General features: G+C 42.0%; 3 protein-coding genes across 3 annotated transcripts in view; all 3 read right to left on the reverse strand.

The window, feature by feature from the left end:
• The window catches only part of LOC126875518 (glutathione S-transferase-like), a 108,417-nt gene that overhangs the window by 61,300 nt on the left and 30,911 nt on the right, over positions 1–16,206 (reverse strand). The window lies entirely within an intron of this gene.
• LOC126875428 (uncharacterized) lies at positions 14,722–15,243 on the reverse strand. Its single transcript, XM_050638342.1, has one exon. It carries the CDS (start codon positions 15,241–15,243, stop codon positions 14,722–14,724), a length of 522 nt encoding a protein of 173 aa, XP_050494299.1.
• Positions 15,246–15,985, reverse strand: LOC126875429 (uncharacterized). The gene is made up of 2 exons (XM_050638343.1): positions 15,640–15,985; positions 15,246–15,568 (listed from the first exon to the last, which is right to left on the reverse strand). Exons 1-2 carry the CDS (start codon positions 15,983–15,985, stop codon positions 15,246–15,248), a joined length of 669 nt encoding a protein of 222 aa, XP_050494300.1.

Consider the following 16,206-nt stretch of genomic DNA (forward strand, 5'->3'; position numbering starts at 1 on the left):
TTATCGACAAATCTTAGAAACAACATATACTGCAGCAACCGAGACAATCTTCGAATTTGCAGAAGATCGTTGTAACCAACGAAAAAGAACGTTTTATGAACGTTGTTCAAACCGCTCGCAGGAAGATACCTCTGTTTTAGATTTCCTCTTAGATCAACGCAAGACGATGACTTATAATTCTTATAAATATCGATAAAACGTCTTTCTTCACGCGTCTATTACGAAATCTATCCTCCGCTGCGATAAAATATAATTAATATTTATCAACGAATTTCGAGAATTAAATCGACGAATAATTTGAATAGCTTTTCGCGTTCACGAAATCTTTCGCGTTCGATTTCTATTGGCGAATTTTCAAGGAGGAACCCTTTACTGGAATACGCGCGAAATTCAAACTTCGTTTTCAAACTGTTCCGTTGCGTAAGAAAGATCGTAAGAGCGATCTTGCATCTCGCGTATATAACATGTAATTCTATTCTTTTTTTTCTTTTTCAAGGGTATCGGGTTTCTGAAGCAAATATCTTTGACGGTTAAGTCCCTGCGTCTCCGTGTTTCGCGAGTAGATTTCATTACTCAGCGAATTTGCCTGAAGCTATCAATGGGGCTATTTTGTTTCGGGAATCAGAAAAACTACCGTGTTCTTTCGTGACAATTGATTTAATTAACTGCGGCTCAAGGAAGATAAAAACGGAAAATATCGCGCTCATTTATTTTCGGTGTCGAAGATCGCACGAATAGAAAATTTGTAATCCTCGATTGGCATAATCGACACTATCCGATCATAATTTTTTTATCTCTCGGGTAAACATAGAAGGTCAAAAAATTAGAACTCCGGCGATATCGAAGATTGGAAATTTGGAACTTGGACGATTTGAAGATATTTCAAAATTAGGATATTTGGAACTTCGAGCGCATCGAAACTGGAATATTTGGAAATTCGGAAATTTAGAAGTTCGACAATTTGAAAATTTGAAAGTTATTATTAGAAAGTTAAAATTGAGTGTTAAAAAATTTGAAAATGTCGATGCGATTAACCTCGATATTCTTCTATATATCTGTTGATTTTTTCGTTCACAATGTAACAAACCGAAGAACCGTAGAATTTCAATTTGAAAAAGATATCAAAAAACATTTACCATGTGAAGAAACATAGTGAAACAAAGTATGGTTCACTGAACGGTTGATTCGCTTTTACTCGAGTGCTATGCGAGAAAATGATGGATAAAAAAGAGAATTGCGTAAAACACAGAGAATTGTACAAGTCGAAGATAAGTAAATGATGTGATGTTGGAACAATAAAATTGCCGATTGAATGATCATTGCGAGTACCGTGTGAATTACGATGAAACCAACTTTATCATGATTCACACACGGTATACGAACTTTTCAATTAATCCTATTAAATTTAATCACGCAAGACAAGCTGTTAATCAATTCACGTGTCAAGTATCATCGAGAACTAAAGTTTGTCTCTGTTTCTTTGTTTCTAAAGTCCTTTAAATTTAAATTCGTTAAGTCGTTAGTATATTTCCATATAGCTTTTACCCCATCAAATTTATTTTTTCTTAAATAGTAACATTTATTTTGTAAAATCTGTAAAACTAAAGCTACATATTACTCATTTTCCAACGTCTCTTTTCTACCATCGATTAATTAATGGTAAATCAATTTATATCAAATTTGTTAAATCAATTTCTATAACAATTAGTAATTAATATTAAAAGTCGAATAAATTAACGAGCCCCATTAGATAAATTCGTTCATTTCGTCGATAATGGAACGATTATTTCAAATTGTTTCATCGTTCGACTTTGAAAACCACTCAAGGAACTATCAGTTACACGATATCTGACTAACGCTTCGACGGATGGATAATCAACATTTGATTCACATGATCATTGTTTTTCCAGTTCACATATCATTAGCCGAATTCAATACCACGGTAAACCTGTGATACTAAAAATTACGTAATAATTTCTATTTTATAATCATTCTTTCCTACCTGAAAGAAATCGATCTTTCGTATATCATAAATCCCAATGTACGCAGCAAAGCAACTTAGAATTATACTTTTTTCTTTTCCTTGCTAAACAATTCATACTCAATTAATATTCCTGATCAATTAACCAGCCTAGCTGTCTGCTTATTATTGTATCTCTTCCAATCTGTACTATACTATACAAACAACACTGTAAATTACCATACGTAACATGGTGAAACACAGGAAATTCACAAATTCTCACTCCAAATACTCCGCAACTGCACCTCGTAATATCACTCAAATTTCCATGAGTCACCAACAGGCGAATTAAGTTAGTTAACCAAACACAGTTTGGGGAAACATATCAAACCATGCAACAACGTCGCAACGTTCTCGGCAGGTACACTCACCTGCGCGTCACCAGTTTATGTCTCTCGCTTTCCGGTCGCGTATACGTGTCGCGACAAAGCGACGAGGGAGAAGGAAGATTGCGATGGTAGTGAGAAGAGCGAGAAGGGAAAAAAGCGTGCAAACGAGTCACGAGAAAACCCAACGGTCGCGGTGAAGCAGGAGAAGCGGCTCTTTGGAATCGTAAAATCCCCGCAGTTCTCCAGTGACGTCTTCGACTTCGGCGTTGCTGTCGACGGGACGATCCACGGGAACCAAAGTCATCGTCCAATAGCCGCACACACGACGCTGGTGGGGCTCCGCTTTCGTTTGCACACGCTATAAAGCCCCGCTAATTGTCCACGCGGCGAACAGTCGGTGCGTGCCCCCTTTTAAACGACGATGTAGCGCGGCGTCCGAAAAATCGAGGATCCGTGCACCCAAGATCATTGTGACGATCGAGATCGAGCACGTGTCCTGGACTTGGATCACAGGATCACGAGAGTCGTTGCGATCCGCGATTTTTGTTGTTATTTTTCCAATTTCCGTTTTATCCTGTTGAAACAGTGAAAAGACATCCGGAAGAAGAAGAAGAAGAAGAAGAAGAAAAGAGTAAAGTTTGTTCGAAATCGACTTATCGAGTCGGACAAAAGTGAAGAAGCTAGATTTCATTTTATTTCTGTGACTTCTGCAGAGAGTTTCTCGTTTTAGAAACAAAACCACGACGAGATTTGTGATACGCCGAGTGAAGTTTCGCGTTGCTCTCGGACGATCGTGGAAAAGGTAAACGTTTGTTTGCACCGATCATTCGTATCGATGTGTCGCGTGAGACTTGAATTTTGGTACAGTGGTTCGTCGTGAAAGTATTTGAACGCTGGTCGTAAAAGGCTTTGGTGCATAATGTATGTTATCTGTTACACGAAACATTATGAAGCATATCGGGAAACACTTGTTCGATATAAGCGTACCTGTGTTATCTTAGCCGTGTCTCATTACGGTGATAATTAAACTTCAAAATGTTTCGCCTAACACACATATTATAATATCTACTATATCCATAAAGGACTTCTATAAGTATTTCAGCATTTAGCATAGATAACTTACGTATCTTTATTGTATGCGTTACATAAAATATTTAAAAATTTCTTTAGTATCGGAATGAGACATGACTATTGTAGGTCAGTCAAATTTTTAGTCAATCTGAAAACTCATATAGGAACTACTGTGATATTCATTGATCGCGAACATAATACACATGATATATTTACAAAATGTTTGCACAAATATTCAGATATTTTCACGTGAGCTACTGTATATTTGCTATTTCGCGAAGAAGGAAAAATAATGAAGTTCTTTCATTGCTCCAATCGTGTTTTATCTTTCATTAACACTTGCGTCGATAACCTACTTAGATGACCAAATTTCCCTCGTTGAAGATAACAACTAAAAGTTTGGTATTTGCTTCGATCAAGTTACATACATACCATTTCTTCGTGATTACTCGGTCTCTTTACTTCTTCTCACTTTCACGACCAATTTAATTAAAATCCGAGCCAATGACTGCTATAACACTGCTATAATATAATAATATATGGCTCTATAATTGATCGAGATTTTGATTTGTTAAATAAACAATTTTGTCCTTATTAGTTCTTTAAAATGTCTTCGTGATGTGACAGTCAGTGTATTTGTGTTGACCCTTAATATACTGATGTGCAGTGACTTTCACGTCTACATTTATTTAGTTCATATATTTTACTAATTATTAGAAACATACTGCAGACAATGTAGTAGAGCCTCTCTTTTCTGAAATAATAGGAAGACGAAATTTCATTTATCCAAATACAGTTTAAGAGTAATCGACAGATTCTTTAAATATTTATGAATCCATAATCAGATAATTTTTTCAACGTAAATAACTACACAGAGTTACGTTCCTTATCGTACTTCGAATCATCGGAGTTCTTCTACGAGTGCCACGAGTGCTTCGGCATGAGAAGATATCTTTTCATTAGCTTTTTCGTCTGCTGTTTTCATTTATATAAAATCGCCATTATTATCGTCTACGTGAAACATTTCATTACATCAGAATACTTACGGCTTTTCTACATTTGCCAACATCCGAGGAATCTACCTGCTTTGAAGAATTTTCAATTATGTTTTTCTTCCTTTAATGTCTGTGATTCTGGCTTCTCCAATATCGTGTATTTTTGCTAATTTTGTTGCGCTTACATCACTTTCCAGTTTTCTCGTTTACATCGTATTTTCCTGCGATAGTTAGAACGCTTCCTAGTTTCATACCAAATTCGTATAATCACAATTCAATGAATCAAATCAAGGAAAGAGTACATTGTGTATGAACACTGACGACATACGTATGTACACATTTGAAACGGAAAAGGGCATTCGTTACGAAGAAATATTGTGTTTGAATAATAGAACGTTCGGATATTAGGCTATTTGGATAATACCGTGATATACATTTGCTACATCCATTTCGGTGTACCAATTAGGAATAAAAACATTAAAAAAACAAGTTGAAATGATTTGTACAAGAAATAGAAAAATTACCACGGTATCTTAGAATGTTTTAGTATATTACGTACATCATTTTGCTTCTTTTGTTTATTTTTTCAGTAAGTGAAACACAGCGCGTTAGACAGAAGAAATATGATAAATCCATTTATGTTGATTTTCTAATTATAGCGTTACTTGATGATTAAGTATAAGGTTGAAGAGGAATAAACTTATTAGATCAAAGTCCTTTAAAGCTTGCTTATTCTTTCGAAGATAACTAACAAATCCGCAAAACTTTGTAGAAAGCTGTTTAATCACAAAGTTAAATAGATCTTTGAAATAGAAAATTTGCCAGCTGTGTATTCAATCTTAACGCTAGAAACTAGCAAATCAGACAAAATCACTGACATCGGATTTGTTGTTTTTGGAATTTCTAAAAATATACAAGTGTTTTCGATAGCATCAGTGTTCACTTTTATTGGAACAGAAACGCGACTATATATACTTATCCATTATCGTGATATTTATCGTGACTATGTATAACATATTTAGATGGGTATCAAAAAGTCGGACGTTTTAATGATAAAATTATGTTTTTCTAAAGAACGTAAACTTAGAAAACTGCCTTTTTCTCTGTGAACTTGGTATGTTTAAATGCCACGATCGACTAACAAAGCACTGTACTACAAAATACCAATCGATGCCGATCAGTGAGAGGTAAACTCACTATTCTAGAACAGGTGGTCAAACACTGTAATTAAGCAACAAGAATAGGACAACCGTGACTCATATAGTCTTTCAGAAGCCAAAATGATTAACTCTTTGTACACTAGTTCTTGCACATTATCCTGGCACACGACGTTAGCGTTCAATTTTTCTAGAAGAGAAATTACTTCCATAAGCTCAATTTGTCGCAAAAAAGAACGCCGTAAACAATCATAAATTCCAAGATGAATAAGAAAAAAATAATTCCAATGTTGTCGCTGGACCATGGACTTTTATCATATAAAGCGATAATTAATCTAACTTACTCATTGTGTATTACAACAAATTTTTATTTCGTTTAAAAGCTTATTCGCGTTAAATATGGTAGAACTCGATTAATTAATCGAACTTTTACCGATTTGAAGCACTCACTTGAACGTGAGCTCGTATCACGCGAACGAAAAATGATGAGTAGCGAAGAAAATTGGTGAACTCTTGTTATATGAATTCCAATCGATCCATATAAATTGTCCGTCAGGAAAATCAGATAATTGGGATTACAATCTTAAATAAAATTTCTGTTCCTATCGACTACAATAAGTGTTTTAATGTATAATATTAAGAAACTATTAACTCGATAACGCCATTATAAATAAATAAATAGAACGATAATTCCTCGAAAACGATGGTATTCCAATATTAATAACAGATTTCTTTCCTTTCTTTTCTTCGTTTTCCCTTACGACCAAGAAGAACACCAATCAATAGGAAGACTTATGGTTGGAAGTGAAACCAAACGATCGTTACACTTTGTATTGTTACGAGTCTGTAAGTTTGACTTTGTAGTTTGTGCGAGTTCCGCGAGATCAAAACGCCATGCTGTATCTCGTGTGCATCGAATGAATTTCAATGGCTCGATCGCGATCACGATCGCTTTCCCTGATCGATTCGAAGGCGAGAAAACTGGCCCCGCAGGGAAAAATCACGTATGCAAACTATATGTATCCATGCTAGCCATGATCGCTCTTATTAATTAGTTCTGGGATGTAATAGTTGTTCAAGGTGCGCACTTTTGTGTAACCGGTTACCGAGAACGTTTGACACACGCTTGTCCTCGTTGTTAAACGTCCAGGCCGGAACGGAAGCGATCGGTCGATAACGATCGTCCTGAGATCGTTAAGTCACTCGAGTTATGACGATCGTTACGAGCCTCCATTTTCATTGGTGCGTCGGTGGACGAGTTATTGCTACTCTGCTATGCGTTTTCAATCGGAAAAAGTCGGTTTTGAAGCTGTGTTCAATATTCACGCCTAGCTTTTGCTGGAGCATACGTTTCTCATTAATTTCACGGATCGATTACTTTGGGGAGGTTTCTTACATTTTTTAATCGTAAAATTATTGGTTGTAAGATTTTTTTGATATACCATAATCTAAGGGATCTCGCTTTTTTAATGTTGTAACAATTTTCTAGAAATTGCAATGTAATTCTTAATCGAATTTTTGAACCAGAATTATTTAAAATCATTATATCTAGCAATGCACGAGAAATATCGCAATACTTGTTTCATATAAGTTATTATATATACACACAGACAAATTATTTACATGCACAAATATCGCTTGCATTTTTTTGTCAGAATAAGGACGGTACCTGATGGGAAAATTCGTATTAATTTAGGTGGTCCTGGCTTAACGTTAGGGATAAACACGTGTTCGTTTTATTGCACGCTTTACGCACAATCCGGAAATCAATGCTAACTTAGTCGATCGTTGTTCAAAGCGAACAATTTATCACAACTGACTAGTTGCTACGTAGGAATGTGTTTATTCAGTATTTTTGTTAAGGAAAATGTATTTTTAGTGTTGTATACTTCATGTATATACAGATGCAGCTACGACTCGGATAATTACTGATTAATGATAGCAATCTGCTATAATTGACTAATACTTACTATAATACGTTTACCTATTTTGCATACAATTTCTTTTATCTTTCTTTTTTTTTTTTTTTTACTATGAGCAAATGGTGTTGGATCGAACGCATTATCTATCTTTTTCAAATTTTCTTATTTTATATTTTATATTTTTATTTTATAGCTTCCTTGAAAATTCTATGAAAATTAGGATTTTTAATGATTCGAAGATTAGAAAATTCGAAGATCGTGAGATTAAAAGATTCGAAAATTCAGACTGAACAATTTGGAGATTTGCAACCTTGTGAATTAAATTAAAAGATCCAGAATTTGTTAGACTTATTAAAAAATGGTATATTCAAAAATAGCATATTCTCTTTCGAAGACATTTTTCTCAATTTATCCTATTGGAAAGTACAAACTTCATATATCACTTGAATCTCGATTAGAATCTCAATTAAAGTAATCGTCATTCCACACAATCATTATCGCCAAAAATGCCATTCAATTTGTGGCAGAAAAATTCTTTTTTCGTGTCCATCGACATACCGTTGTAACGTAAAGTGCGTTACAGTATACGCGAAATAATTTATGCAAATGTTACCAAGGCCCTAGAAAATAACAGTTATGTCACGGACTGGTCACTTCCGGTTCTCTCGTCATTAATACTCTTTTTTTTTATCTAAGTTCGTGGTAATCGCAACGAACATTAATTACACAGAACCGTAATAAATAACCATCTACACTTATGAAACATCTATGTATGGACTGTTTTAAATGTTTTACATATGCGCTACGTCGGTGATTAATCGAACGCGATCATCTCGTAGATTTCGTGAAAGATCAAATCTAACCGCAATTATCTTACAAAAAATGTCATTAAATTAATAATATTTTAAACGAACTTAATTCTACGAGAAATTTCATTGAACGCCAGTAAATTAACGATATTTAAATAATAAATAATATTTCATCAAATAAAGAAATAATTAATCACTTAAAACTTGCAGGAACGATTTTATAATCGATTTAATCATCGATCTATTTTCGAAATGATTTGCAAGATTGAGATCTGAATCGTGTAAATTGCACGGTGTAAATATCATATCGTGTTGTACGATGGTTGAAAAAAAGCGAGTTTGTGCAAAAGGGGATTTCTCTTTGGGGTATGAAAGGTTTCTTAGAAGACGAAGGTGGTTGGGAAAGAGTTTAATTGGCGGAAAATTAAGGATTCAATTATCAAAGGGAGCAAAAGCTTTCGCGCGTATATTTTATATTGAAAATGATTGCTCTTGATTCAACGTTTATAACGTTAGCCTTCGTGAAGTAAAAGTAAAATGGCGTTCGCTAACGGTGTCGAATTTTTTCTTAACGATTCTAGTTGAATAATATCACGAATTTGTCGGGATTATTGTAACAATAATTTTACTTACTTGTTTTAATTATCCAGTAATTAACTGTAGTAATCGTTCACTGATAGAATCAAATTTTTATCGAAAATTTTATTTAAACAAGATTCAAAGATTAATACAAATTACTATGGAGCTATAATAATTTCGTTTACTTCTTTCATAAGCACACAATCTTTACGATAAATATCTTCCTTGATAATTTTATTTATGTAATACCTACTTGGATTTTTTAATAATTAACTATAATTGCTTTTTTATTGGTGCTTGTTTCTTAACTGAATAATCTTTAAAAAAAAAAAAGGCAACAATCGTGTGACATTCTGCACAGTGTCAAAATAAGCAGGAACCGGAGGTATGGTGCTCTATTATTTAAAATTTTCATTAATTGTCTTTAGAATTAATTATTATTTACACATTACGCACGATACATTTTGTGTATTTCATGATCATTTCTTCTAAACAAACTCTTCTATTCCAATGACAATTTACATCTGATTACATTACATTTTTATTTAACAATCCTCACGTCTCAAAAATATTATCTTCCTATTTGCAAAAAGGATCTAATAAGAAGCAAATTATTTAAAGGACACTCCAGTTAGAACGTACAAGTGACAGCAATAAGCCTTCGATAGTATCCTCCATTTTGCAATAACCTTGCAAAAATGTTCAAGGATCTTTCCTTTTCTCTTCCTCTCTAGCAAATTCAAATCACTTTTTCCAGTACACTCTGTATCACCTTGAGTTAGCCTTTACCTAAGATTATATCGTGTCAAAAAGTAGCATGGCAATATATCTAGACAATACAAACATCTACTTCCTTTCATCTCGACTTTAGATTTCATCTTCTTCATCTTGATTTCAACAATGTGGTTCACCTCACCTTGAACCCGTTTAAGAAAATTTAGCGAAGAAGAGATTTCTCCGCTTAATAAGAGAAACATCATAACACGTTGATAAACATGAGAAATTATCCGGCTAAATGTAACAAAGAGATAGACATAAGAGAACTTGCTACTAAAACAACAGTCGCTCACGTGAAAGTACTCGGGCACTTAAACAAACCTTTGGTGATTTTTATACGAGACACTTTGAGATTTCATTGACACTGAAGTGAGACACGATCGTCGTAATTACATTGAGAAAATTTGAAACAGATCTAAACGTGTATATAGAAATTTCATATATTTATTGGAAACATATATTATTGTTATTTTATATATAAAAATTACCAGAGTATTTGAGCAGTCAATTATTCGCTAAATTAATAAGAATAATAAGCCACGATGTACGTAGTAAAATCATCATCATGTGTTATATACATATTAATTTTTCATTTAACATATATATTTGCGAAATATATATACATTGTCTCATGTATATATATCTTCAATATACAATCTCAGATTGATTCCAAATTTTACTATTATAATCTCGATAATCGTATCTCGTTAGAGTGCTAACGAAGTTATAGAACGTTTCGTGATATGAAAGTGTTCGAGTACTTCCGTGAGCCACTGTATATCATAAGATCGATCACCTTGATCGTTTATCGATCTGTATTCCTAAAACACATAAAAAGGTATGAACGCATTGCAACACGAATTTATTCGGCGACCTAATAAGACCCCATTCACCTTGAACTTAGTTTCCTCGTAACGTGTAATTTGAGTTAAGTAGGTGATCGAGGATCATTGATTCGCAGATATCGAGATAATGACAGTCATGGTGGAGTCCGTAAAAGCCGAGGAGGGCGAACGTCCGAAGATCGAAACCTTCGACGACATACTACCGTACGTTGGCGAGGCCAGCCGCTACCAATGGTTCCTTTTCATCATGCTCCTTCACCTTCGTCTACGCGTTCCTCTACTTCACGCAGTTCTTCATCACGCTATTGCCAGCTGAACACTGGTGTACCGTTCCGGAACTCGAACGATGGAACCTCACAGACAAACAAAAGTAAGTGACACTTCATGTGCAATTTGTCTTATTTGAATTATTGAGTTATACGTAACGAACGATCCTACATAGTTTCTTTATGTTCGAATTTACCCTGTTACGCGATAGACATTTTCAGCTCGGGCAGATCGAAATGGTCAATAATCATGTTGATCGTATAACAAATCAATACATGTTTTCATTAAAGACGTTCCTTTCGATGTCTAGAATTAACCACCTTCTATAGGAGACAATTTATATGCATATGTACATATCTGTTCAAGTCACGTGCACGTAGTTTAAACCAGGCTTCTCGAAAGCCTGTTTGTTTTCCATGCAGATCGCAATAAATATTCTCGACGACAGAATCTTCCACTTGCACGGAGATTTCCATTTTCTCAGCTGTGATAGCGTATCGCATCGCGACAATTTGTTTCTTTAAAACCACAATATAATATCTGATAACTTGCACGAAACAACTGTGTTTATTGAATCAGAAAAACCCAAGTATCGCGTTGTATATGTAAATGCATATGTAAATATCGTGTCGTACGGGAGTGGGGGAGATACCTGTAACCAGTTTGCGACGAGATAAAAATAGTTGGAAATCGCGATTCCATAGTTATACTATTATCAACGTCTTTTTCACGTGTTCTATTTCAAGAACGTAAGGAATTACTTGTGAAAGGATAGGAAGTCTGGATGGCACGATTCCAACGAATCGTGTTACCATTCTTGACGACGCATGCGAGATCTGGTTTTCTACGATGCGTCAACGAGGAAAATCGTTCGTTACGCTTGTTTTCCATTGAATCACCCTGGCCAAGGCGAAACTATCGCTTTGTAGATCGACGATTTCTTAGCGTTCCGGGGGCCCGCCGGAAACCAGTTTGGTCGACGACCTCCGGCAGATTCTAGACGTTCACGTGTTCCGCGAACTTTTTTTTTTTTTTTTTTGTACGTGGAGAAATCCTCATGGACACTCCGCTGCTGCAATAATCGCGTAACAGCAGAGTAGTGTCGGACTCCTACCGACTAAAACTCCACGATGACCATCTTATGCGCGTGACAGGGATGCTCCAGGAACCTCTTATGAATTAACTTCAGTTGCACCCCCTTCTCGCGTTCTCTTGTTCGAGCCGGCTATTGAGTAGGCGTTAGGGGAAGGTCGTTGCCCCTAGCCCTGTCACTTCTTCTGGTCGTAGTCCGTTGGGGTGGTGGCGGGGCGGCTCTGGATCGTCTGACTGCCATCCTTCTCCATCGTCTTATCCTGCAGGGGTGAGAGTTTTTTTTCTCTCCCTTTCCGCTCGCTCCTTCGCGAGCATAACTCGCTCGAGGAAGAGGCGGACGGCCTCGTATTCCTGTGACCCTCTCAACATCGCTTCTACAATCGCTGAGGGTGTCAACGTTTCTCCTATGGCGTGCCGCAGGGTGTAGCGGGGCAGCTCCCACACCGGACAGAGCTCCAGGGTGTGCTGCGCTGTGTCCCTGCCCTCTCCGCAGTGGTGGCAGGTGTCTGTCGTCTCTCGCCTTATTCTCTTCAGGAACTCGCCGAACACGCCGTGTCCGGTGAGCACTTGTGTCATCCTGAATGTGAGTGGGAGGCCGTGGCGGCTCCTGCATGCCTCCCAGTTTGGTAGGACCGCTTCCGCGCCTCGGTGATCGCTTCTCCCGTTGATCAGTTGGGATCGCCACAGGTTCCATGTGTCCTCCTCGGCGGTTCCTGTGTCGTTTGGACCCGCCTGCTCGGTGGGGTCTTCTCCCGGGTGCCATTCTCTCCGGCGGGTGTATCTCTTTTTGAGCGCCAGCGCCCGCAGCTCCCACGGGGGGGACGCGGCTAGGGTGGACGCCGACGCATGAGACACCGTCCGGTATCCCCTAATGATTCTGATGGCGGTCACTCTGTGCAGCCTTCTCAGGAGCAGAATGCTGCGACGGCTTGCCATCAGGTCGTCCGCCCATACTGGGGCCCCGTACATCACTCGTGACCGAACGACGCCCTCGTAAAGTCGGCGCACCGCGTCTCCGGCCCCGCCGATGTTCGGTAGTAGGCCGCACAGGGCATTGGCAGCCGCTGACACCTTCGGGATCAGTGAGTCGAAGTGCGGCTCGAACGTCCACTGGCTGTCGATGGTGAGTCCCAGATACTTCATCTGTGATCCCACCCGGACGGATTTACCTGCCATATTTATGCATAGGCCGGGCGGTGGTGTCCCTCGCCTCTTCCTGTCAAAGTACCAGGTGGCCTCCGACTTCGCAGGGGAGACACTCAGGCTCAGTTCGTTCACGGCACGGATCGCACAGGCCGTTGCGATTTCGCCAATGCGCAGCGTCTCGTGCCAGCCACGATCCTCGACCAGGATTAGGGTGTCGTCCGCATAACATATCATGGCCGCGCCTGGGGGTAGCGGGCATCGCAGTACCTCGTCGTACGCAACGTTCCATAGTATGGGGCCCAGCACCGAGCTCTGCGGGACGCCACGCTCGACGGATCGCTTTTCCTCTTCTTCCTTACTGGTGTAACACACCCACCTGTCGTCGAGGTAGGCTCGGATCAATCGGACGAGGTAGCTGGGAACCTCGAAGTGCTCCAGGGCCGTCACTATCCTGTCCCATGGCATGGTGTTGAACGCGTTGACGATGTCCAGGGAAACCGCCAGCGCCACGTCTTTCCGGGAGACCATGTCCTCCGCAATCGCTCGTACGCGTTTGACCGCGTCAATCATCGAGCGCCCCTTCCGGAAGCCGTACTGGCTTTCGTGCAAACCTGGCACTTGACCCGCTATGTGTCGTTCCAAGCGGGCGGCGACTACCCTCTCGAGTAGTTTGCCGACCTCGTCCAATAGGCATATCGGCCGGTACGCTGACGGCGAGGTCGTCGGTCGGCCCTCTTTATGGAGCAGGACCAGTCTCGTCGTCCGTCACGCCCGGGGGTAGACTCCCTCCCTCAGGCATCTTGTGAAGAGGTGCCGGAGTCTGGGGGCCATGACCCCCATCACTTCCCCCCAGATCCGGCCAGGGATTCCGTCCGGGCCCGGTGCCACGTTGCGGGAGGTCATTCTTCTGGTAGCCTCCCATATCTCCTCCTCCGTGACTTCCCAGCCGTCCCTCCATTTCAGCGGTCGTGTCGTTTCCCGTGGCCGTTCCACCGCTCTGTTTTCTTGTGGGGGAAAGAGCGTTCCGGTGATCCGCGTCAGCAGCGCAGGTTCCATCTCCGTCGTTGTCAGGGGGCCCTTCGGGCGTAGTTTCTGTGTCACCTTCCTGTATGGCCTTCCCCATGGGTCCGACTCGACTGTTTCGACCAGTTCGGACCAAGCACGGTCCTTCGCATTTTTAATTTCATTTTGTAGCGAGCGCCGTAGCGCGCGGTACGCCCGGTAGCGCAAGGAGACTTCTTCTTCGTCGCGTCGTCGCCAGCGGCGGGCGCTTAGGTACTGTCTTCGGGCCCGGACACATCTCGTCCTCAGTTCCGCGATGTCGGGGTTCCACCAGTAAACTGCTCTGCTTCGCACCGTGCCCGGTGTGGCCCGTGGCATGGATGCGTCGCAGATTGCTGTCGTGGCTTGGCGGAGGTTCTCGGCCTCCTCTTCCACGTCTGTTTCGGTCGTCGTTGTCGAGGCCTCCCAGCTCCAAGCTGTTGCTATAGCAGCCGCCCGGAGTAGATCTTCATTCCTTTCTTTTATTTTCCATCTGGGCGGTGGGCGCGCGCGCCTCCCCCTCGGCGGGCCGTGCCCGTCGTTTGTCGTCGGCATTCCAGGTCCAGGTGCATCCACCTCCATGAATATGTAGAGGTGGTCCGACAGCGTCTCGACCGCTTCGGCCACTCTCCAGCCTGAGATCCGCCTGAATGCCTCGGGGGAGGCCCATGTTATGTCAACAATGGGCTCCCTCTGCACGTCACGCAGGTACTGGTCGAGCCTTTGTTCACTAACAGAAGTCCAAGTCCCGCGGCCCAGTTTGATAGCGTGCGGCCGCGGGCGTTGGTCCTGGCGTTCCCCCATTCCGTGGAGTGCGCGTTGAAGTCTCCCAGGACGAGCACTTGTCGGGGGAGTCGTCGCCTAACGCAGTCGCCAACTCCGTCTAGGAATTCCTCGAACGCTGCCCGTCCGCTGTTAGGTGACACGTACACCCCCACCACCATCATCCCTGCCCACTCGACCGCGGCGTATCCGTTGCCGCGTTCCAGCAGGGCTCCGTGGGCGAACGCCCCGGGCGTTGATGTCCAGGTGACGGCAACCATTCCGTCCGTGTCTCCGACCCACTCCGGGGCATCCAGAACTCTGTATGGTTCCGCCACCACCGCTAGGGCGACCGTGCTCTCCCGGATGGTTTGGTGGAGCAGGTCTTGTGCTCGCCTTGACCTTCGCAGGTTAGTGTGGAGGATGCGCATGCTCAGTTCTTTGGTGTTCTTTCCTTGTTTGTGGCTTCCTCCGTGCCTACCTCCTTGTTCGCGGGCTTAGGGTCGCTTTGCAACGGGGAGCCTTTCTCGCTGCCTCTTGCAGCCGTGGATCCGCGGGCGGCTCCTTTCGTTCCTTTCTTCGAGGGGGCGCAGGCCGGTCCCCCCATCCTGTGCACCGACGGTGTTCCAAGTGCCTCGCAGAGCAGGCATTTCGGGCTCGCAATAGTGCATGCTCTCGCCTGGTGCCCTGGTTCGCCGCATCCGAAGCACAGGTGCCCCTTGTCCTCCTTGGCGGTGCAGGTCTTCCCCGTGTGTCCTATCCCAAGGCACCTGTAGCCTTGTAGAATGGTCTCCGTTCGATGGCTTCGACCTTCGCCGTCGACCAGCCTATGGCGACCTTTCCAGCCTGGGCCAGTTTCCTCACTGTACTGGCAGGGCCTCGTATCCACACGGTGCCAAGTCCGTTCCGGGCGGGGCGGATTTCTCCCAGCCGGATGTCCTCCGGCTTGCAGCCGCTCTTCCTCGCCAGGGTGTTCTGGATTTCCGCCTTGATGGCCGCTATGTCTATCAGGGACACCCTTGCCTCCGCGGCTCGGTAGGGTGTCGCCACGCGGACCTCGTTCGGGTCCAGAGCTCGCGTCAGCTGTGCTGCGAGCGCTGCGGCCTTCTCCCTTCCCTGGTCCTCGGGGACCTCTAAGATGACGCCTCCGGCGATGGTCTTCCGCATCCTCATCGTGTTGATGCCGAGCTCGGTCAGGGAGACACTGTCCTTGGCCGCAGCCAGCACCTCCGCGTAGGATTGGCTCGATTTATCCGTCAGGGTGATTGTTACCGCTGACGTTCGCGGTGCGCGCGAGAGGGGCCCCCTGCCTCCCCCTCTTCGTGCGTTCTCCAATCCACTCTCCGGAGTTTCCCTCTGTCTCTCCGCCCCTGTCTCGGGGATCAGCTTCGCCG

Source organism: Bombus huntii, chromosome 18, assembly GCF_024542735.1.
Source record: "Bombus huntii isolate Logan2020A chromosome 18, iyBomHunt1.1, whole genome shotgun sequence".
In the NCBI taxonomy this organism is placed as follows: Eukaryota; Metazoa; Arthropoda; class Insecta; order Hymenoptera; family Apidae; genus Bombus; species Bombus huntii.

Excerpts from the sequence above, each read along its gene's own strand:
- LOC126875428 (XM_050638342.1), bottom strand. The coding sequence starts at position 15,243 with ATGCGCATCCTCCACACTAACCTGCGAAGGTCAAGGCGAGCACAAGAC.
- LOC126875429 (XM_050638343.1), bottom strand. The coding sequence starts at position 15,985 with ATGAGGATGCGGAAGACCATCGCCGGAGGCGTCATCTTAGAGGTCCCC. Across the intron at positions 15,569-15,639 it reads GGCTGGAAAGGTCGCCATAG|GACACACGGGGAAGACCTGC; the intron begins GCTGGTCGACGG and ends GCCTTGGGATAG.